The sequence below is a fragment of the Schistocerca piceifrons genome, chromosome 1 (assembly GCF_021461385.2).
Source record: "Schistocerca piceifrons isolate TAMUIC-IGC-003096 chromosome 1, iqSchPice1.1, whole genome shotgun sequence".
NCBI lineage: Eukaryota > Metazoa > Arthropoda > Insecta > Orthoptera > Acrididae > Schistocerca > Schistocerca piceifrons.
Genome location: NC_060138.1, coordinates 1,152,988,105 through 1,153,009,738, shown reverse-complemented (window position 1 = coordinate 1,153,009,738; position 21,634 = coordinate 1,152,988,105). Strand labels below are relative to the sequence as shown.

Genomic DNA, 21,634 nt, shown 5'->3' with positions numbered 1-21,634 from the left:
CTTTCTCTTATTTGGAAACAGGGAAGTGGAAACTGATAGGGTAGTAATTTCAATTAATTCTTCATTTAATTTGATTGAGACACCTCACGTTTCAGTCAGTATTTCATTCACCACATGGCACAATAAGTCAACAACAATCATCTCAGAATAGTAAGAGCCCCAACCACCCGATTTCTAAGTTCACTGAAATACATCTAAGTTCACTGAAATACATTTTATGAACTATTTTTAAGGGAGAGTGGAATATATTCGGACACAAATTTTACTGATCACTGATTTAGCTACATTTCACAGGTCTAAAAGATAAAGAGGTAAACATGAGATCAACTGAACTATCCATTTACAATTAGTTTTTTATACATCTTACAGCACAACAATTTATTGCAGTGGAGAAGTCTGCGACATAAAAAATAAAGTGCTTATTCAATTGCTAATTTCAGCTGTCACAGAAACTCGATCACACTACTGTGACAATACATTAATAAATCACTGCTAGTTCAACTACATGTGAAGTCAAAGTAACGATTTTGAAGTCCCGTGTAGTTGGAACACATATGTAATATTATGAAATGGATTATTTTAAAGTAGTAGTAATAATAAGAATATAGCTGAACATGCAATAATTTGTTAATGATGTCTTTGCACTAATATGATCTGAAGTTATATGCTGTGACAACCCAAACCAATAGCAAAGAGCAGTAATTGTAATTTTTCAACCGATTAGGTATTTTCAGTTATATTTTTCAGCAGTCTGTTCTACAGTTGTCAAGACACATCTTATTTAATCTTCAACTTTTTGTATTATATATTTAAGCATCAGGCCATGAAATGATACCATTACCAGTTTCACCATGTTACTAAGTTATCAGATGAACTGATGTAGACTAAATTATAAATTAAATTGACTTTTATATACAATATATAAATGTATGCATTATGTAATAACTGGTCAACTCAATAGGCATGAAGAGGTGCTCATTATGTAAATATATCTGCACTGTGACTGTTGGAACTGAAGGCTACAGTTAGCTATGTAACAGTATACATAACTGTGTGATATTAGCACTGTTATTTGGTTAACTGCAGCCCTCAATTCCAATGGTCATCGCGTAGAAATGCTTACATTTTGACCATCTCTTCAAGTCTGTTCAGATGACTGCACTCAAATACTAGTAGTTGTGTAAAGAACTTACGTTTCATTTGTAGTTTAGTCAGAAACTGGGAAGAGAAATGAAACTGCGTGTAAGGCAATCCACGAGGGAGCAGAGTGCCCAAGGACTGCATAGAGATGAGTGCACAGCAAACAATGCAACCAGCATAAGTGACTGAGTAATGAAGCAGAAGCAATTTAAAGCATGGTGTGAGGTGAAACCCAGGTCTGAGGTAATTTATGTATGTAAAAGAACTGCTGGGGTAGGCCTATTGCCAGCAGCAGGCAAACATCTGTGTCAATGGCTCTGACATGCACTGCCTCATGCATGCCCTCAGTGGCAGTTGCCAGCCACCTGCATCCAACTCATTGTTGTTTGAGGGATACTAAACTGGTAACAAGACCAAACTGTTAATGAGAGCACTTATTGACCTGAGGCTGAAATATATAATAAATATTTACAAGGAAGTCACCTAGTTTTTCTGAGGTTGTACAATTGATTATTTATTTACCAGCTACCATGTGATCCAAAGCTATTTTGTAACAGAGTGAGTCAGTGCATAGTTTACAGAAAAATGGTTAAAAATCTATAAACAGAGACTAATAGTACACAAAAACAGAGTATAAGTGTGAATAACATTTCACAGACAACAGTTTTGAACAACAGTGAGAAACTCTTGTGCAGAAAAGGAGTGTGCAGGGAAATCTTTTAACTTGATTTGAGAATGTACTTGGGATTGGTCATTCATCGCCTCCAATTCTGCTGGAAGCCTATTGAAAATTAAACCTGCTGAATAGAGCACACTTTTCTGTACAATGTTCAGTCAAGTGTTATGCGGGTGGACGTAATTTTCAGTCTAGTGTTCACTGAATGAACGTTGCAGTTCCTAATGAATGAATCAATATGTCAACAACAAATCCCATGGAATATGTACGCATAAGGATTGCAGAGTTAGAATTCTGAAACACCTACACAGTGGATTACATGAAGGTTGCTAACTGACAACAGATCAATGACCGACAATTTCTGGGCTAAAAATGTTCTTGGTGAGTGAACAGTGTTTACCCATAATCTAACACCATACATGGGAATAGACTGAAAGTAAGGAAAGTAAACAAATTGTGTTTTGACAGTGGAGATCATTCTTACAGTGAAGATAACAGCATTCAATTTCTGCATTTAAAAGTGATACCCCCAAGATAGCCTTCCATCTACCCTCCAGTCCTAAGAATTTCGAATGGTGGATGTCACTCGCAGGCAACATTCAGGCAATGCAATTTCACTTTTACAATAATTTCTCAGAAAGCACAGGCATCACGTTTGGTAACAAATATGCATTAATTTGTTGCCTGAAAGTTGCAGTTGCTGTTACTGAATACCCTATTAGCTACATCATTTGTACTACATTTTGCATCTTTTATAATAATACTTTACTATTTGCAAAGAGAAGAATTTTTGGATCATTTGTCACATTTAATGGCAAATAGTTGATATCTATCAAGAATTGCAATAGACCCAGCACAGATGTCTTGGCACCTGCACTTTACACACACCCTGTCAGATAAAACCTCTTTCATGTTTGCTTACACTGGAGGCCAGTCTACTGCCTCCTCCTTTGCAAATGCGAAATGAACTGCTGCTGAGCTTTTTCCCCTATTTCCAGCGCATGTGAAAGTATTCTATGATCAAGTCTACATAATATCTTAATAATTTTTCCTCCCAAGTCATTCTTGACACATAGTCAGATTGGAGAACTTATATGCTTATCCAATTTCTAAAGCCTTTGTCTCATTCCATTACACCAATGATGTGCAATATTCCATTTAGTACCATAATAATTTTGCATTTTTTCTTAGGAGGTAGTCTGCCATGTACATTTACTTCAATATTCAACTTCATGCAGAACACAAATTTTTATGTCACTACTGGTCTCAAATTACCTGAAAATGGATTGTTAGCGTCCTTGAAAAAGTGGGCATGGAGCTGGGAAAGTGTGGGAGTTGTGTCGCTGTTAGGAGACTTGATAATTTATGCCAACATAATAGTAAGTATTTGTAATTTTTTAATAACAGTATATTCAGTATATTAACTTATAAAAAATATTGAACATATATGGAGTACTTTTCACAGGAACTATCTTTTTGAAATTACAGAATTTACATTAACAACACGCATTATTTCTTTGGTCTCCTGGAATTCAATCCAACTTTGGTCCCCTGGAAATGCAGTCCAAAATCTATACTGGACCTTATATTAAAGAATTATCAATGGTGTTATAAACAGAAATGCCACATACATTGATCAGAAGGTAAAACAATGCAAATATCTCCATCAAATAATATAGCCACAATCACTTTAGCACATCACAGCCACTTCCAAGCCATTAAAAACAATAAATACTGATAGGAACAATGTGGCAATACCATGTTTTTCACATGCAGGTCTTTTTAAAACCTAATTTTATCAACTATCACCAGCCCACATTTCGAGAAAGGTACTGGCAAAATTAACAATATATTAAAGCTTCAATTCATCCTGTGTTAAAGTACTTCTAGTTTTGAAATTTGATAAAGACAATAAAATTGATTACAAAATTTTAAAAATTGATTTCTAAATTATATCCAATCCATTTACTTTATGCACAATAATAATGAATAGAAATTTAATACCATCAGTAAAAACATAAAATGTTTAAAATAAAACAAAACTAGAGTAATATTCTTCAGTAACATCTGTAACTCTCACGCACACAGTGAGAATGATAAAATGTCAGCAACAGGATTAAAATTTTTAAATGCATGTCAGTATATCGATACTTTGGCACACACAATCTTTAACTTACTCTCTCTCTACACTATCTACATATGAAGTCAGTGTTTTTAATAATATCACAACTGACACCCTGTCAATCACACGTTTTGTGGAATACAAGGTTTAACAAACTCTGACAATTAATTACTGATCAGTAACACCATCACACACGGACAGCAACATTGGAGTGTGAAACAGGTAAGCTTCACCGTAAATGATAACGGCGTCAACTATATTTCTTTTGAGGCACAACATTAAGTGGAAATGCTGCAGCCAGCAATACTCCACAAAAAGAACTCGCCACAGATAATAATGGTACAGATGAAGGTCCTAAGTATTCAAGCACTGCACCTGAACAAAGTGGAGCAATTAAGCGAGCAATTGACGAAATGCTGTTACTGGCTCCAGTAACAGAACCCCTCTTATTGGGATCTGTTCTGTTTATGATCATTTTCGTACTAAGAATCCGTAGCAAAGAAAATGAAAAGCTTAATGGTATAAGAAAGAAAACAAAAATATTTAACTGCTCTACAACACTTACAGCAAAAAATGCAAAAGACAGCAACAAGAAACCAAGCAGTACAAGAGACTTGGTTTTCCAGTTTCTGAAAAGAAACCCTTCAATCCAACTCACTGAAAATGCACAAATAGCACCAATCATACCTTGAAATGATATGGTATACCCTACCCATTTTGGAGTAAGATCAAATTTTTCTTGTACAGTGCTAGAATAATTGGAGTAGAATACTTTTTGTGCAAAAGATAAAAGAAATTTTATAATAAATAAATCCCAGTAAAAAGACCAATCTACTTCTGTAAGTTCTGCTACTATTTTTAACACTCCAGTTTTTGTAGGCTTAATTTGTGTCTCCAACATTGGTGCAGAATTAGATTTTTCTGCAGTCCACAGGTATTTGTATACTATGCCTGGAAAAAAGCACAAATATGGAATTTCAGTTTAAGTTTAAAAAATCACAGACAACAAAATTATGTAACAAATAGCTGCATAGTATGTATGAAATGCCTTTACACGCAACATATGGAAGGGATGAGAGCGCACATTTTTTTGGAGACTGGACTGCAGTGAGGAAAATTTCGATAAATAGTTACTGCCTGGATGTTAATAGTTGATATTTTCCAGGTAAAGAGTGAATTAACGAAACACATTGTTGTTGGCAGCCATCATAGTAATGCAATTATTTTAGTCGATCTATGTGATGGCCAGTGTTGAATCTTAATTCTCGATCAGCACTGGACCCAAAGAGAGCAGTACTGAAGGTAACGCTAAGCTATGGTGAAATTTAACAACTTGCTTAATAATAGAGGTGTTGAGTGGTCTAAATTGCCTTTCAACTCTTCTATTAGGTGAGCAATTACCTTTGGGCCTTAAATAATTGCAAGAGGAGTAATAGGTCAATAAGATACCTAGACACACAGCATATGTTGCTAGCATTACTAAGAGACTACTTGTCATGTTATATTATTGTGACTGTTTTCCTAGCTTTAAATGTGACCTTACACTGTGACAGGAAATATGAAAATCTATACTTTATGTATGTCATTGTACTCCATTAGGAAAGGCCAAGCAAGAGATATGGTTCAGAAGAAATTACACTTGAGATCCAGATTTGCAAATGTACTAAAACATGTTCATAACTAGCGATTGTCCCTTTAATGTAGGAGATATTTGGATACACACACCTGTACGCATTCCTTACACTGCTCAAAACATTTTTGCATAGCATTTTATAAGTCTGCACACAAGTTCAGTCTTTTTGTCTTCTGGCAGAATACAACAATGCATCTGTAGTAACAGATGATGTGTACTGCCACACAGTATTTACACAAAACTAGTCACAGGCAAAAGCACACAAAAAACACACACTAATAAGCCCAGAAATTATTTTCTAAATAATTCAAGCACCGTTGTTCCTAACTTGATAACTTGGTAGTGTCTTAAGGATTTTGGAGTGGGCAACACACACTGAATTTTTCCATGCTGCTTAAACATTATTATTTTATTAGCTGGGGCCGCACTGATCAGCTAGCATTACAAAGCAATAAAGAGAATTCAGAACTGATCACAGAACATCTAACAGTGAATAAATTTACTATAAACAAGGAAAAGACTATTGTATTGACATTCTTGTTGAAATACAACCAACCTCATACTGAATCATTGTATATAGTTGAAACATCCAATAAAAATAAGTTTTTAGTCATTGTGATCGAAGAACATCTTACATGGAAAGAGCATATGCGCTACACCTGTAAAAATATTAGCTGCAATGTTTACTTATTAAAGCATCTTTCAAATACAATAGATTCTCCTGTCCTTAAACAAGTGCCCCATTGACTAATTCACTTGCATTTACAATATGCAACTAAAATTGGAGCGGGGCACACACAGTCTACTTGGATAGACGTGCTTAGGCCTCAAAAGAAAGCAGTTAGAACAGTTGCTAGTACAAGGCTATTCAAAAAGAAGGGACAGATTTCAAACATTTATTGCTTCAAAACTACAGAAGATAAGAATGCAAGTCCAACATTCCTGGAAAGACAAAAGTTCAAATTTTTATGCACTCAATGAGAGCACCATGTGTTACACGACAAATATGAAAAATGGTGGCTCATTTCCTGCCTCACACAAAGCAGCTGGTCTATCTCTATTGAGTTTATAGCTTCAACAATGTGATGTTGCAGACTTTTCAAGAGTTTCAGGCATAGGGGGATAAGAATGTGCTCTTATGCATAAGCCCAAAGATAAAAGTCACAAGGTGTGAGGTCTGGAGACCTGTGAGGCCACTAGTGATAAAGTTCACCTTCTACTTCTCCTCTCCCAATCTGAAATCTTATAATTCTGAATCTTATCATTCAGGCAACCCTGGATATGCTTAGAGAATTTCTCTAAGCGTGTCCTATGTTACCAGAATGACAGCTTTCGAGGAGGAGCAAAAGATGAAATTCATGACTGGTGGCCTCCCAAGTCTCCAGGCCTCACACATAGAGATTTAACTGTGGGATTTCATAAAAGAGCATGTTTTTATCCCCCCCCCCCCACCCCCCTCCCCCTCCATTCCCAACACTCTTGGAAGTCTGCATGTGACACTGCGTTGTCGAAACTATGAATCTGATAATGAGAGACCAGCTATTTCATGTGTAACAGGAAATAAACCACTGTTTTAATATCTGTCATGGAACACACGATGCTCACATTGAATGCATAAAAATTTGAACTTATCTCTTTCCAAGAACAATGGAATTGTGTTGTTATCTTTTGAAGTTTTGAAGCAATAAATGTTTGAAATCTCGTCCTTCCTTTTGATTAACCATGTATAAGTAAATGCCAATCCTGCAGAAACCACTTCAAAAATTATAATTTACAGATTGTCTATTCACTGTATATCCTTAAGGATATTAAGTTTGTAAAGAGAATGATAAATTTAGTTTAAGGAATATAGACATTCATAATTACAATACCTGAACCAGATGTGATCATAGTCCACTTGAACCTGGAAGACAATTCTATAATAGGCTGCCAAATAATATAAAAGAGCTCCATGGAAATATCTTTACATGCAAATTGAAACACTTGTTAACTGAAAAATGTTTACACTTACTCAGAGATATCCGAGCTCCATTATTGACAATTCAAGTATTTTACATCTCAGAATTTTAATGGTAGTAAATGTTTATATAATAGTATATAATGAGCTATTTGTTGTATAGAGTTATTATAGGTATGGCATGATATTTTTGTTAATGTGCAAAAACTGATGACGTCAAAGACTAAAGTTATTACAGACAAATAAAGATGAAAGATTATTGTGTGATGGAAAATTTAGTACCGAACGTTTGGGGAAAGGATGGATTTTGCAGAAGGAAAAAGTAGTGTTTAACACAGATGCGATGGAGGTTTCTAGAATTCTTGTCCCTCATTTGGTATATTACGGCCACTTCTTGTATTCTGCACAGAAGTTGAAAGAAAAACCAAAAACTTCATACCTTCTTTTAATTCAGAAACATATGTACTTTAAGAAAAAAGAGCGAAAATAAATTTCTTGATTTAAATAATAAAACACTGTACCTGTTACAATTTGTTCAAGCAGAGCCAGATGAATTTATTCTCATTACGAAGTACAAACACTTACATATGTATTTTATGTGATTTTTCTATGTGTGTGTTTCGTCTCTCTTGCCATGCAGTCATCTTTTCGTGGTTTTATTGTTTCTGAAAAATCGTGCTAAGTTAGAAAATAGTGCTACTGTGTGCCTACTGTAGTTACACCATAATGTGCCTCCATTGTGTAGAATCTCTCTCTCTCTCTCTCTCTCTCTCTCTCTCTCTCTCTCTCTCTCTCTCTCTCTCTCTAAGGTTCCCTATGAAATATATGCTGGTCACACATCACACATTTGATTGCATTACTACTACTTTCCATAGAGCCAGGAACTTTTTATTCCCTTTTGTTATTTGTCTATCACTGAGCTAAGGAAGGTTAGCTAATGCAGTTTGCTTGATCAATATATATTCCAACAAGTGTGCCAGTAAAACTCAGAAACAAGTCCCAGTACGATCAAGAGAGTTACATTCATGAAGATGGTTACCATTTCTACCTGAAGGGCTGGGAAGTTTCATCATTTCTGGAACATTCCAGAACACTCTAAAACATTCCAGAACATTTGAGAGTTTTCAAGAACATTTCACAACATCCCAGAATGTTCCAGAAAGTTCCAAAATGATCTGGAATGTCTGGAACAGTCAGGAAGATTTCAGAATTTTCAGGAAAATCCCAGAAGCCCCTATCACAGTGGAATATTCCACAAAACTCGCCAATTCTGGAACATTGTGCATCATTTGAAGCCTTTTTGGAAATCACACCTGGTAGGGCTATGCAATGGTGGGGTTACATAAATCAAGACCTGTCGTGGCTTTGAATGTCAGTTTCTTATCAGTTGCAAAAGGATGAACCAAAGTGACTGAGTGACGAAAAGCAAACAGTAAAAGTGATACAGTGACTGAATATAAACCAAAAATAAAGTGTGAAAAGTATGTACAGTTACTTGGTGTCTTTGTTAATAAAAAGTTATGAATATAATAGAGGGAAACATTCCACGTGGGAAAAATATATCTAAAAACAAAGATGATGTGACTTACCAAAAGAAAGCGCTGGCAGGTCGATAGACACACAAACATACACACAAAATTCAAGCTTTCGCAACCAACGGTTGCTTCATCAGGAAAGAGGGAAGGAGAGCGAAAGACGAAAGGATGTGGGTTTTAAGGGAGAGGGTAAGGAGTCATTCCAATCCCGGGAGCGGAAAGACTTAGCTTAGGGGGGAAAAAGGACGGGTATACACTCACGTGCGCACACACACACACACACACACACACACACACACACACACACATCCATCCACACATATACAGACACAAGCAGACATATTCAAAGGCAAAGAGTTTGGGCAGAGATGTCAGTTGAGGTGGAAGTGCAGAGGCAAAGATGTTGTTGAATGACAGGTGAGGTGTGAGTGGCAGCACCTCAATCTCCGCTAATTTCAAGTTGGTTGCGAAAGCTTGAATTTTGTGTGTATGTTTGTGTTTGTGAGTCTATCGACCTGCCAGCGCTTTCTTTTGGTAGGTCACATCATCTTTGTTTTTAGATATATTAATAAAAAGTTAATTTGATTTACATTTTAGTCAATGCCCAAATGTAAAAAGGAGGAGATCTTGCCAGTTCTGATTCAAAATGGCAAAAACAAAAAGAACAGCGAAAAAGTGAAACAGGCGAACAGTGCAAAGTATATTTAAGTTGCCAACAAATGACAATCAGCACCATGAGAAGCAAAATCATTAACATACGTTGATGTCCCTACCTATTATGCACTGAAGTGCCAAAGAAACTGGTTGTTATTGTCATCTTCAGTCCAAAGAGTGGTTTGATGCAGCTCCCCATGCTCCTCTATCCTGGTCAAGCCTCTTCATCTTTGAATAACTACAGCAACCCACATCTTTCCGAGTCTGCTTAGTATATTCATCGCTTGATCTCCCTCTACAATTTTTACCTGCCATGCTTCCCTCCAATACTAAATTGGTGGTGTCTTGATGCCTCACAATGTGTCCTACCAATCGATCCCTTCTTCTAGTCAAGCTGTGTCACAAATTCCTCTGTTCCACAATACTTCTCAGTACCTCCTCATTACTTATGTGATGCACCCACCTACTCTTCAGCATTATTCTGCAGCACCACATTTTGAAAGCTTATATTCTTATCTTGTCTAAACTATTTATTGTCCATGTTTCCACTCCATATGTGGCTACACTCCATTCAAATACTTCCAGAAATTACTTCCTGACAAAAATCTATATTCAATGTTAAAAATTTCTCTTCTTCAGCAACGTTTTCCTTTTCACTGCCAGTCTATATTTTATATCCTCTACTTTGACCATCATCAGTTATTTTGCTTCCCAAACAGCAACACTCATCTACTACTGTAAGTGTGTCATTTCCTAATCTAGTTCCCCAAGTGTCACCTGATTTAATTCATAGGCATTCTATAATCCTTGTTTTGCTTTTCTTGATGTTCATCTTATATCCTCCTTGCAAGGCTTGTCCATTCCGTTAAACTGCTCTTCCAGGTCCTTCGATGACTGACAGAATTACAATGTTGTCAGCAAACCTGAAAGTTTTTATTTCTTCTCCATGGATTTTAATTCACACTCCAATTTTGAACTGGTATAGGCAGGCATATTCAAATACATAGATACATAAACAGGCAGAATACGGTGATGCGGTCAGCAATGCCTATAAAAGACGAGAAGTGTCCGACATAGTAGTTAAATTGGTTACTGCTGCTGCAATGGCAGATTATCAAGATTTAAGTGATTTTGAACGTGGTGTTATAGTCGGTGTACGAGCGGTGGTACACAGCATATCCGAAGTAGCAATGAAGTGGGGATTTTCCTGTATAACTATTTAATGTGTGTACTGTGAATATCAGGAATTCAGCAAAACATCAAATCTCTGACATCGCTGCGGCCGGAAAAAGATCCTGCAGGAACAGGACCAATGACAACTGAAGGCAATCGTTCAACGTGACATAAGTGCAACCCTTCCACAAATTGTTGCAGATTTCAATGCTTGGCCATCAACAAGTGTCAGCGTGTGAACCATTCAATGAAACATCATCAATATGGGGTTTCAGAGCTGACGGCCCACTTGTGTACTCTTACGGAGACCAACAAGTTTCACATATGTCAAGACTGTTGACCTATGCCAGATGTACAGATAAGCATGCCAACACTTAGGGTGTCAGATAATGACAACCACTGGGAATTAACACTACAAGAAGCCTCAGTCACAGCCTCTGCTGAACAAATGAGAGTTATTTGGCAGAATTATAACATGACACCCATTTCATTCCTAAACAGCTATGGGACTCCCTCAAAGAGATTATGAGTTATGATATATTGTACCAAATCCGACAAGCTCATCCTGAGCTGATCACCGATTCCAATGACATCTTCAATGAAGCATTCATTTGCTAAGAAGATAAAAGTTTAACAATAAACAACCAGACCTTAGTACAACTTGCGATGCTAGCACCATGAAAAGATGTTATCAGTGTGCTTAACTTCGGAATTACAAGGGAAAAAAGCTACATCATCAACAAACTACTTCAATACACTGCTGACAACAAACCACTCCTCAGTGACAACTGAAACTGCTCAACAACTCAAAGGAAATTTACAATGTTACCATGGACCGCATCGAAAACACTGGGGAATTTTCTACCTGGACACACCAGGGACCACCAGGAAAACAGTTCTAATAATCTATTGCTGGCAGAAATATGTGCTCAACAACACATCACACATGCACAAGCACCATCTGGCATTGCAGCCATACTTATGGAAGGAGGACGAACTGCCCATTCCGCCCTACAGCTACCATTGAATACAACCGAAGAAGAATTTCCAGTATGTAAAATCTCAAGAGCATATGGATGGGGGTGAACTTCTAAAGCAGTTCAAAATTATCTTCTGGGCCGGATGCACAATTGCACATTAAAAAAAATCACTGAAAGCCATCGATAGAACATTACAAGACTTGCAGGGAAACTCTGATGTGATGGGAGGAGCTCTATTCATACTCAGGAGATTTTTAATGAGCACTTCCAGTTATCCCCAAGTCAACACAAGCAGACAAGATCAATGCATTTTTTAAAAATCACATCTCTGGCCACACAAACAAACACTGTGACTATCAAAATATGGGAGCTGAACTATTGAAAGATGTAACAGCAGATTTTGCTCAACTTTTAAAAATAGACAAAGGAACATATCCTACTAAGCAGATGACCAGCCTCAAACTCAACAGTGATTTCTACAACATAGCCACTGCTGAAAACCAAATGGTTCAAATGGCTCTGAGCACAATGGGACCTAACTGCTGAGGTCGTTAATCCCCTAGAACTTAGAACTACTTAAACCCAACTAACCTAAGGACAACACAAACATCCATGCCCGAGGCAGGATTCGAACCTGCGACCACAGCGGTCGCGCGGCTCCAGACTGTAGCGCCTAGAACCGCTCGGCCACTTCGGCTGGCGCTGAAAACCAACTCGTCGACCAAATTTATCCCAACATTGTTCACAATATACCAGTCTAGACTGGCTGTTTGAAAGGACAATTTTGGCAACTAAAAGTAATATTGCTCGAACAGTATACTGCCGGTTCATAATGTCCAACGGGCACAATATTTCAGCGATCAGCCATGTCGCCATCGTCAGGTGCGCTGATGAACTGAGATCCTGAGGGCGGGCAGCCGATTTAAATCCCCTCCCCCTGCCATCCATGCCCGCACGCCACTGGTCGCGAAGACAAGGGCATCAGACTGTCATAGCGTCGACGTGCTTGCTACGTCCGCCCTGGTCGCCAGTTCGTACTTCTTGCTGAGAGTCTTCCTAATTACATTCAATGCCGGGTCCCAAGCCTTGCTGAGATTGTAGCCGCAATCTCTGTTGATAAAATCTTCCTAGATGCGAATTTCGATAGCCTCCCTTATAACGCTGTCTCAATATTTAGAGGTCTGAGCCAGGATCTTGGTACGCTTATAATCCATCTCGTGTTTTTCGGACAAACAGTGCTCTGCTACCACCGACTTATTTGGATATTTCAGTCGAATGTGCCTTTGATGTTCTTGGCAACGATCTTCGATGGCGCATACTGTTTGACCGATATAAGTCTTCCCACACTCACAGGGAATTTGGTATATGCCGGCCTTCCTCAAACCGAGGTCATCTTTCACACCTCCCAGTAATACCCGTGTTTTATTGGGCAGGCAGAAGATGGTTTTAATTCGATGTTTCTTTAATATACGGGCGATTTTCCCCGATAGTGCACCATTGTACGGAATAAAGGCAGTGGCTACCTCTTCTTCCGTGACTTCATCCGTCTCCACAGGTTGTGCTGTGGTGGTGGGACGGAGAGCACGTCTAATCTGCCATTCCTTGTACCCGTTTTTTTCGGAACACCGTTTTGAGGTGTTCCAATTCCTGGGGCAGATTCTCTGCACCTGAGATGCTGCGCGCCCTGTGTACTAGTGTTTTTAGTACTCCATTCCTCTGGGAAGGGTGGTGGCAGCTGTCTGCAAGCAGGTACATGTCAGTGTGCGTTTTCTTCCTGTACACACCGTGGCTCAGGGTACCATGACATCCAGGAATGGTAATCTTCCTACTGCTTTGGTCTCTATAGTGAATTTGATGTTTGGATGTATGGAGTTTAGGTGTGTAAGGAAATCCAGGAGCTTGTCCATACCATGAGGCCAGATGATGAACTTGTCATTGACATAATAGAAGAAACAAGTAGGTTTCCAATTGGATGACGCCAGGGCTTCCCACTCGAAGTGCTCCATGTACAAATTTGCGACCACCGGCTTCCTCTTTCATTTCTTTGCCCCAGTCCATATTCACCTACTATGTTTCCTTCTCTCCCTTTTCCTACTACCGAATTCCAGTCACCCATGACTATTAAATTTTCGTCACCCTTCACTATCTGAATAATTTCTTTTATTTGATCATACATTTCTTCAATTTCTTCATCAGCTGCAGAACTAGTTGGCATATGAACTTGTACTACTGTAGTAGGTGTGGGCTTCGTATCTATCTTGGCCACAATAATGCATTCACTATGCTGTTTGCAGTAGCTTACCCGCATTCCTATTTTCCTATTCATTATTAAACCTACTCCTGCATTACCCCTATTTGATTTTGTGTTTATAACCCTGTAGTCACCTGACCAGAAGTCTTGTTCTTCCTGCCACCGAACTTCACTAATTCCCACTATATCTAACTTTAACCTATCTATTTCCCTTTTTAAATTTTCTAACCTACCTGCCGGATTAAGGGATCTGACATTCCATGCTCCGATCCGTAGAACGCCAGTATACCCTGGATAATAAGATTAAAACAGTTGTTTATAAACAAGTATTTAAATAGATATAACTGTTTTCTACAAAATTTTTTACCTCTTATATTGAAGTTTATCCTTTTATTCCAACTACCAGTGCACAATCTCGTATGAAATCCCCAAGTGAAGCCGGGTATCCCAGCTAGTAATGTATAGTTTGTTCTCACTGATCTCTTTGTTCGAAGGGATTTAGTTTACTATATGCAATTGTTTTGTGAAGCCTTTTTGTGCCTGTTGTGATTTTCTATGCACAAATCTACATGTTAATGCTATTTTTTCTGTTTTGAGCTAAGAAGATAATTTTCTTCATAAAGTCAGTCATAGAGACACAAAAACACTGGATACTCATCGACAAACAGAGGATCTTAAGGTATTCCATAGTTTCCAGAAACTGCGTACTTTGGATTTAACAGGAGAGATGGAAATTTTTGTACACCACATACATTTCACTCAATATCTGCAAGAAAATAGCATAAAATAGAATATAAAATATAATCAATAATCTAAACATCAGAAATCTTAAGATACAACTTTTAGGTGCATTGACATAAATAAAATAACCCATGAAAAATGTACTACCTCTGACTATATCCAAACTCTTTGGGAAGCCATACTGTTGTTTTATATTTGTACCATATTTTGATTTCAAATAAATGGTGTGAGTGATGGCATGCATTTGTAAGGATTTCCTCACAACAAAGGAGGCACAGTACTTGCAAGCAGTGAGATTTCCTGGCATTAGTGTATAAAAAAATATTTATTTTGTCCAATTTCCCAGCTGCGGTAAAACCATGAAAAGATGACTGCAGGACAAGAGAGGCAGAAAAGCACACATGCAAATTTTCTGATTTTGGAGCTAAATGCCCTGTGTGTCAATAATTAATGGAGAATGTTCTGGACCCAGAAATTAACTGTTTAAAAGAACTAAAAGTGGAAGAAACAGTACACATGGAATGTGCGGAAAGTTTCACATGCTAAGATAGTCATTCAGAACTGTGGCAAGGAGAGGGGGGGATATATAAAACCACATATCCCCCTCTTGGTCTGACTCAGACTAACAATACTTGGACATGATGGATGGAATACAAACAATGGCGTGTGGATGATCACTACGTGCAGAAAGCAGTGAGTAGCAGAAGATGCTGAACACTACAATCTGTTTTTGAGCATTGTTGTTTACACCTCATTTGGTCCATGTCGGAGCACATGACAAAATTAAATACATTTCTACTCTCAGGTACTGAAAATTAAATATGTGAACACTATGTATTATTTGGCTGCCTGAAACTTATGTACTCCGAAATGTGTGGATCACACTGAAGAGATCAGTTTTACTGGCCTCACTTTCCATTCATTGTATCAGAACGCTTGCGTCATTTAGATGTTCGCTGTAACAGTATCATTGATTTGTTACTATTTCCAGACTTTTTTTGCACTAAATCTAATAGGTCAAGGATTTTATTGGATGAACAGAAGATTATTTACCTGTATTAAGTAAGAACAACAATGCTGCCAACTGAAAAGCAAGAAACATTCCTCCATCTAATTCAGCTAGATGTCCTCCAATAGCAGGTCCAACCATAAATCCAATTCCAGACATTGCACTCATTTTCCCATACATTTCTGAGTGGAATTCAGGTGGTGCCAGCTCAGCCACAAGAGGTCTGCATAATGTCTGGGTGTGTTTGAAAGTACCTGAAAGTGAAAAATATAACATGCTTCAATGCTGTGAAGTACTCCATCTATTAAAATAGACAAATTTAAAATTGCTACAAAGAGTAAACAGAATATGAACAGTTAGCACAAAAATTACTTTTTTCAGTACTTGTTGAACAGTCTACAATGTTTTTGTGTGTGTGTGTGTGTGTGTGTGTGTGTGTATGTGTGTGTGTGTGTATGTGTGTGTGTGTGTGTGTGTTTTAGTCCTTCACACTGAAGCAACTGGATGGATTTGGATGAAATTTGGAATGGAGATAGCTTATATCCTGAATTAACAGACAGGCTACCTTACATACATTTACATATCAAAGGGGTTGGGGTGAAAAAGAAGTGTAGCTTGCAACCTGCAAACACCAATCTTTACCCATCCACTATTTGAGAATGAGAGCACTTACTGGCTTGCAACAAACTTTACAGATAATATCAAACCTTTACACAACTTTTTTCCACTGGCAACCCCAACGAAAGTGTTGAAAGAAGAAAAGTTTATTGCTGACTACACTTTATCTGTTTTCGCATGAAGCATGACATTTTAATTCGTTACTCCTTTCCTACTAACGGTATTTGTAACACCTTTTGCAGACAGTGTTCACACATACCAACAAATATACCAGCAAATTATACCACTGTGTGAAACATAGTTCAGAAGATGTATTATAAACACTGAACAGCAAGAAAATGAAACTGCAGTTAAAAATATGTTAGAGGTACAAACAAAATACCTCTGTGTGTACAAACATGTGTAAAATATGTCAAATATGAATGAAACACATTTGACATGTACACGTGGGCAAAGCAATAGGTAAAACCTCATCCTCAACCTGGAATGATTTCAACCAAATTTGGTAGACATATTAGTTATGATCTGGAAAGAAATATTGTGGGGTGAGAACCACCACCACAAGGCTGCAGGAGGAGACTGACAGAAGAGACAGGGAGAAGGAGGAGATGGACTAAGAAGATTGGAATAAATACATACCCAGGTAACAATGGGCAATCAGTTATCTCTACACATACACGGGGAATAAAAGTCTTAGAACTTCGCTTACAGAGACATATTGCAGTAGATTTCTGGCTCTCCACACACTCTTGATAAGCATGTTGTACAGAGTCATGAAATTATTTATTCATTTTTCTGGCACATTTTGTAAGTCACTACTATGATGCATCAAAATTTCTTCCTTAAAGTATGTGAGTGAGTTGCGAATGACTCGAGTTCTGTCAGCTTTTTCCATCGTCTCAAAATTTGAAACCTGAAAAGGTTTGCTGAACAAACTTCGAGAATGACAATAAAGTAATAGGCCAACTTACTGATCTATAGGTAATGCCAGCTGTGACTTGACCGAACAACAGGATCTGCTGTTTACTATATCCCCAGTACGTGCCCATTTTCCAGCGACAGGGGAAGAGAGGCAAGGTCTAAGTATGTTGGGGTATGAAGCAGGGAATCTGCTGCACCTGGGTCCACCTGTGGGCACAGCTGCCACAAGAGAACCAAAACCTTCACAAAAAGTTGTTGGACTCCTGATCGGGAACCGGCCCTGACAATGACAATTCCCAGATATCCACAACCACGTTCCCTGATACTGCATTCTGTGCCCTTGGTGGCAGACTACTGCAATGTGGCGTTTTGCAACACTAATGACAGACAAATCAACACTGGAGACACTGATCTTTCACACAGAGTAACAAGATGCACATGACGGCAACAGGGAGCAGCAGCTGGAATGCACTTTGTGTGTTGCACAGAAGCCACCAGGTCGGCCAGCTTGCACCACCACTGTGTTGTCCTTCATGGATGCAGCAGGTGCAGCCAGTCCAGTCTGCACTGACATGACATCACACCACGCTTCCAGCTGCCGACCAGTGGCATGTGAGACCTCATACAACTGTGCAATGAACAACACCTCATCAAGGAAAGGGTTTCCTGATTGCAGGGCCCATTGCCGGACTTTATTATCTAGGGCAGAGTGAATTAGAGCATTGTGAAGCATGACATCCACAAAACGACTCTTTTGATTTGGATGTGGCCAAATCGCAAAGTGACTAAGGCCTTTGAGAGTCGTGGCCCAGGCACAATACGAGTGATGGGGCTGTTTCATCCACTGGTTGAATTCAACACTGGCGGCCAAAAGATGCATGTGGTGGCAATAACAGGAAGACAACAAACAGCACAAGTTGTCAAAAGACAACGATGAAGGTTCCTGCAATGGGGTGAACTGTCTCACCACCTGGTACAAGGTGGAAGAAATCCATGACAAAAACAGCGCATGACATACTTTCGTACCTGTAAAGTGGAAGACGTGGAAATATTGCTTTAGGCAGTATCTGTACACTTCCCAATCTTCAGCCACCTCGTCAGATGGCAGAAATGGAGGAAACAGCCAGAAACAAGGAGGGAGAGAGCAACACCAGCATAGCTTGTCACATGACAGTTCTGTCTGTTGTTGCAACAATGTTTGAAGCAGAGCTTCAATGTCACAACCAAATGCGAAAAGCAACCACACAATGAAACAAGTGAACGACCCTACTCGCCACCAACGTGTTCCAACTACAAGAACACACAGAAAACAACAAACAACATTATCACTTCACGAATACTGGAACAGGAAAACACTTGCCATGGAGTGGCTGCACTACTAGTTCGAGAAACATAGGCCGAATGTCAACTTATGACAGAGCGACGCTGGCAGTGTCTAAGTCAACGGCCGGTCAGTCGAGTGCCCTACAAGGGGCTGCACGTTCATCTGAGAGTAGAGGCCTTGGCTGGTGCTAGCATCTTGTGACTTCTGTGGAGTGTGGTACAGCTGCACATCTGGATCACATGTGTGGAACCTTACGTGGGTCATTACACCTATACTCTTATATTGATGTAAAGAAGAATTTAGTATGTTTCTTGTGCTACTAACAATATATTCCCTACTGACAATGTAACATTTTTACAGGTGCTTGGTTTCATAGTTCTTCCTGTTTCAAGTAGGAGAAAGTTGAAAGGTTTTTCCCAGAACTGGAACTCACTAATTCTATGTGCACAGGAGAAATTCTAGAATTACACATTGAAATATATGGATCTTCTAGGCATAGGGATAAAGTGGCAACTCAATTCACAACACACAAAGAGAACTTTTGCACACTTCAGCGCTGGTAAAACTGAAGTTGCATGTAAATTATTATTATTTAGGGTATTCAACATTGAGGTCATCAGCACACACAAATGAAATAGAGAAAAACATGGTACCAGAAAAATACAGCAGAATAAGTAGACAAAATCAAGGATAAAATATCAGTATTGATACAGTGAAACACACTTAGACTATTGTTGCTTGGTGCTATCTAGAAATAATGGGTGACCACACCACTCCGCAACACGCTAAAATCTCACACCCAATATTTTGAGAGAGAGAGTCCTGGTATCACACAAAACCTATTAAAAAAAAAAATACAAAGTCGCCAGCATTTATCTCCATTGCCCAGCCTCAGTATCTGTTAAAATAAGAGGGTAGATCCCATGAGAGAGAGAGGTCTGCCCTGAGGTCATCATATAAAACATACTTCAGTAAAATATGTCTTAATGACTGCTGTGTGCCACATCTTCAACAGACTGATGGCTCTTTGCAATGTACAAGGAAGCCGTGTGTCAATTGGCAATGTCCCAATGAACCTTGCAGGTGCTACTTGTGCAGCCTGTCATGGTAGAAAGGACAGACGTCCCTGTCACACTCAAAGTTTCAATGACTGCAGCTTATTGTTCCTCACTTCCACCCACTGAATCTCCCACCAACTCATGGTCTTCAAAGTGGCAGCCTGATGGACAAATTAACAGTAAGCAGGAGGTCAAATAGAGCAAGCCTTCTTGGAATCCACAACAGCAAATTCATCTCCCTCAGCCCTGATGTCTGCCAGAATGCCAAACAAATTATTTCCTTTTCCTGTCTTTGAAAGAGAAGGAGGGTGTTCTGGACTTCTTGAACAATCCTATCTGTTGACCGCATCTGATCAACAGCAAATGGATACTTTGGGAGTCTGAACAGATGAGGGATTTCATGACACAATGCCATCTCATCTGCTCCAGTGCCTTCAACATACCAACCATTTCTGCAAAATAAACGGGAAAGTGCTCTGGGAACCTCAACCTAAGGACAAATTCAGGGAACATGATGGGGCAGCTGAGAAAGTCCACCTTGCTTAGACCCATCAGGGCAAACACTAATAAAATTTGGGTAGTGAATTAAAATCTCAAACTTTGAAAATAAAATCTGGTGTACAATTCTTCCTGTAGCTACACAATTCAGAAAGTAATCTGGGATTCTTCAGTAGCCAGAGGTATCCCCTAACCTAGTCCTACTTTTGGATCTTAATGCCTGCTATCTGCAATAACTTGAGCCTTTTACTTCTCTCTGGGCATGCTAGAAGCTGAGGCTGTGAGCCTGTGTACTGTGTCAGCCTAGCATATGGTCAAAGCATATATTCACACTTCCTATGAATTTAAAGCAATATTATTTACTCGTATCTAGTTTATTTCATACTTCATATACAGCCTTGCATGATTAATAAAACTGTACTGTTAAAGTTTTGTACCATTATGTATGATACTTCCAGAAAAACAAAATATTATCTAAAAACTACAGTAAATTTTCCTGTAATATTAAACTGAGTTATAGACTGTAATAAATCTGCTTACAATTTCATCTGAAGCTATGGTTAAATCATCAGTTTAGGGTAATTGCTTATCTATGATATTTTTAGTGGCTACATTAACTTGCTGGTGAAAAAGAAATTATTTCAAAATATTATTAAATTAAATTTTGTTGTGTGATAGTTCTGGAGTGAGAGAGTGTATGGAATGAACATGTGAATTGTGGATGTTTATTTTATTAGAAATCATGTAGAAGTACATGCAGGAAAATTCTGTGTTGTAGTGAGGTACATGTTATGTATGTCCTGTGTGAATGGTTCAACATGAAAGCATCCAAAGTAAGTGTTAGGAGCCAGAAGATTTAATATTTTATTTCTGGGGATAGTTTTGATTTTTTGTGTTTCTGTTTAGCTTTGATGTTGTAAATTTAGATTTTTTTCATCTTTAATTTCTGTAATCCTAGTTGGGTTGAGGAAAACACTTGATGAAACTAAGCCCATTTCGCTGCAGAGTGAAAATCTCATTCTGGAATACCCTTAGTGTTTGACAACAGGAGCAATTCTTATCAGCCATTCAGTTTATCAGTCAATGAGAATTAAGCATTTCCCACACTTAAGAGTGTGGCTTTGAGCTTCTTCTTAATTAGTGACAGAGTTACTTGGTAGCTGTCTCACAGGCTAGTTATATGTGGAGCTGCTCTACAGAAATTTGTCTGTTCTTTCAGTTATTTTACTATAAAAGTAAAGCGACTTAAGTTTGTTATCATTTGTAGAAATTTAGTTTCTTACATTGAGTTATTTGAAACTTAACTGCATGTGAAATTTCTGGTAAGTTACCAATTACATGGTA

At 38.4% G+C, this 21,634-nt stretch overlaps 1 protein-coding gene across 1 annotated transcript in view; it reads right to left on the bottom strand.

Moving 5' to 3' along the window:
* Positions 1 to 3,196: 3,196 nt before the first annotated feature.
* The window catches only part of LOC124801634 (major facilitator superfamily domain-containing protein 9-like), a 41,966-nt gene continuing 23,528 nt past the window's right edge, over positions 3,197 to 21,634 (bottom strand). Inside the window, exons 4-5 of the mRNA XM_047263088.1 lie at positions 15,916 to 16,125; positions 3,197 to 4,889 (exon numbers count right to left, since the gene is read on the bottom strand). Of these exons, the coding sequence (XP_047119044.1) occupies positions 4,189 to 4,889; positions 15,916 to 16,125 (911 nt within the window). The 3' untranslated portion in view covers positions 3,197 to 4,188. The remainder of the gene's footprint in view (positions 4,890 to 15,915; positions 16,126 to 21,634) is intronic.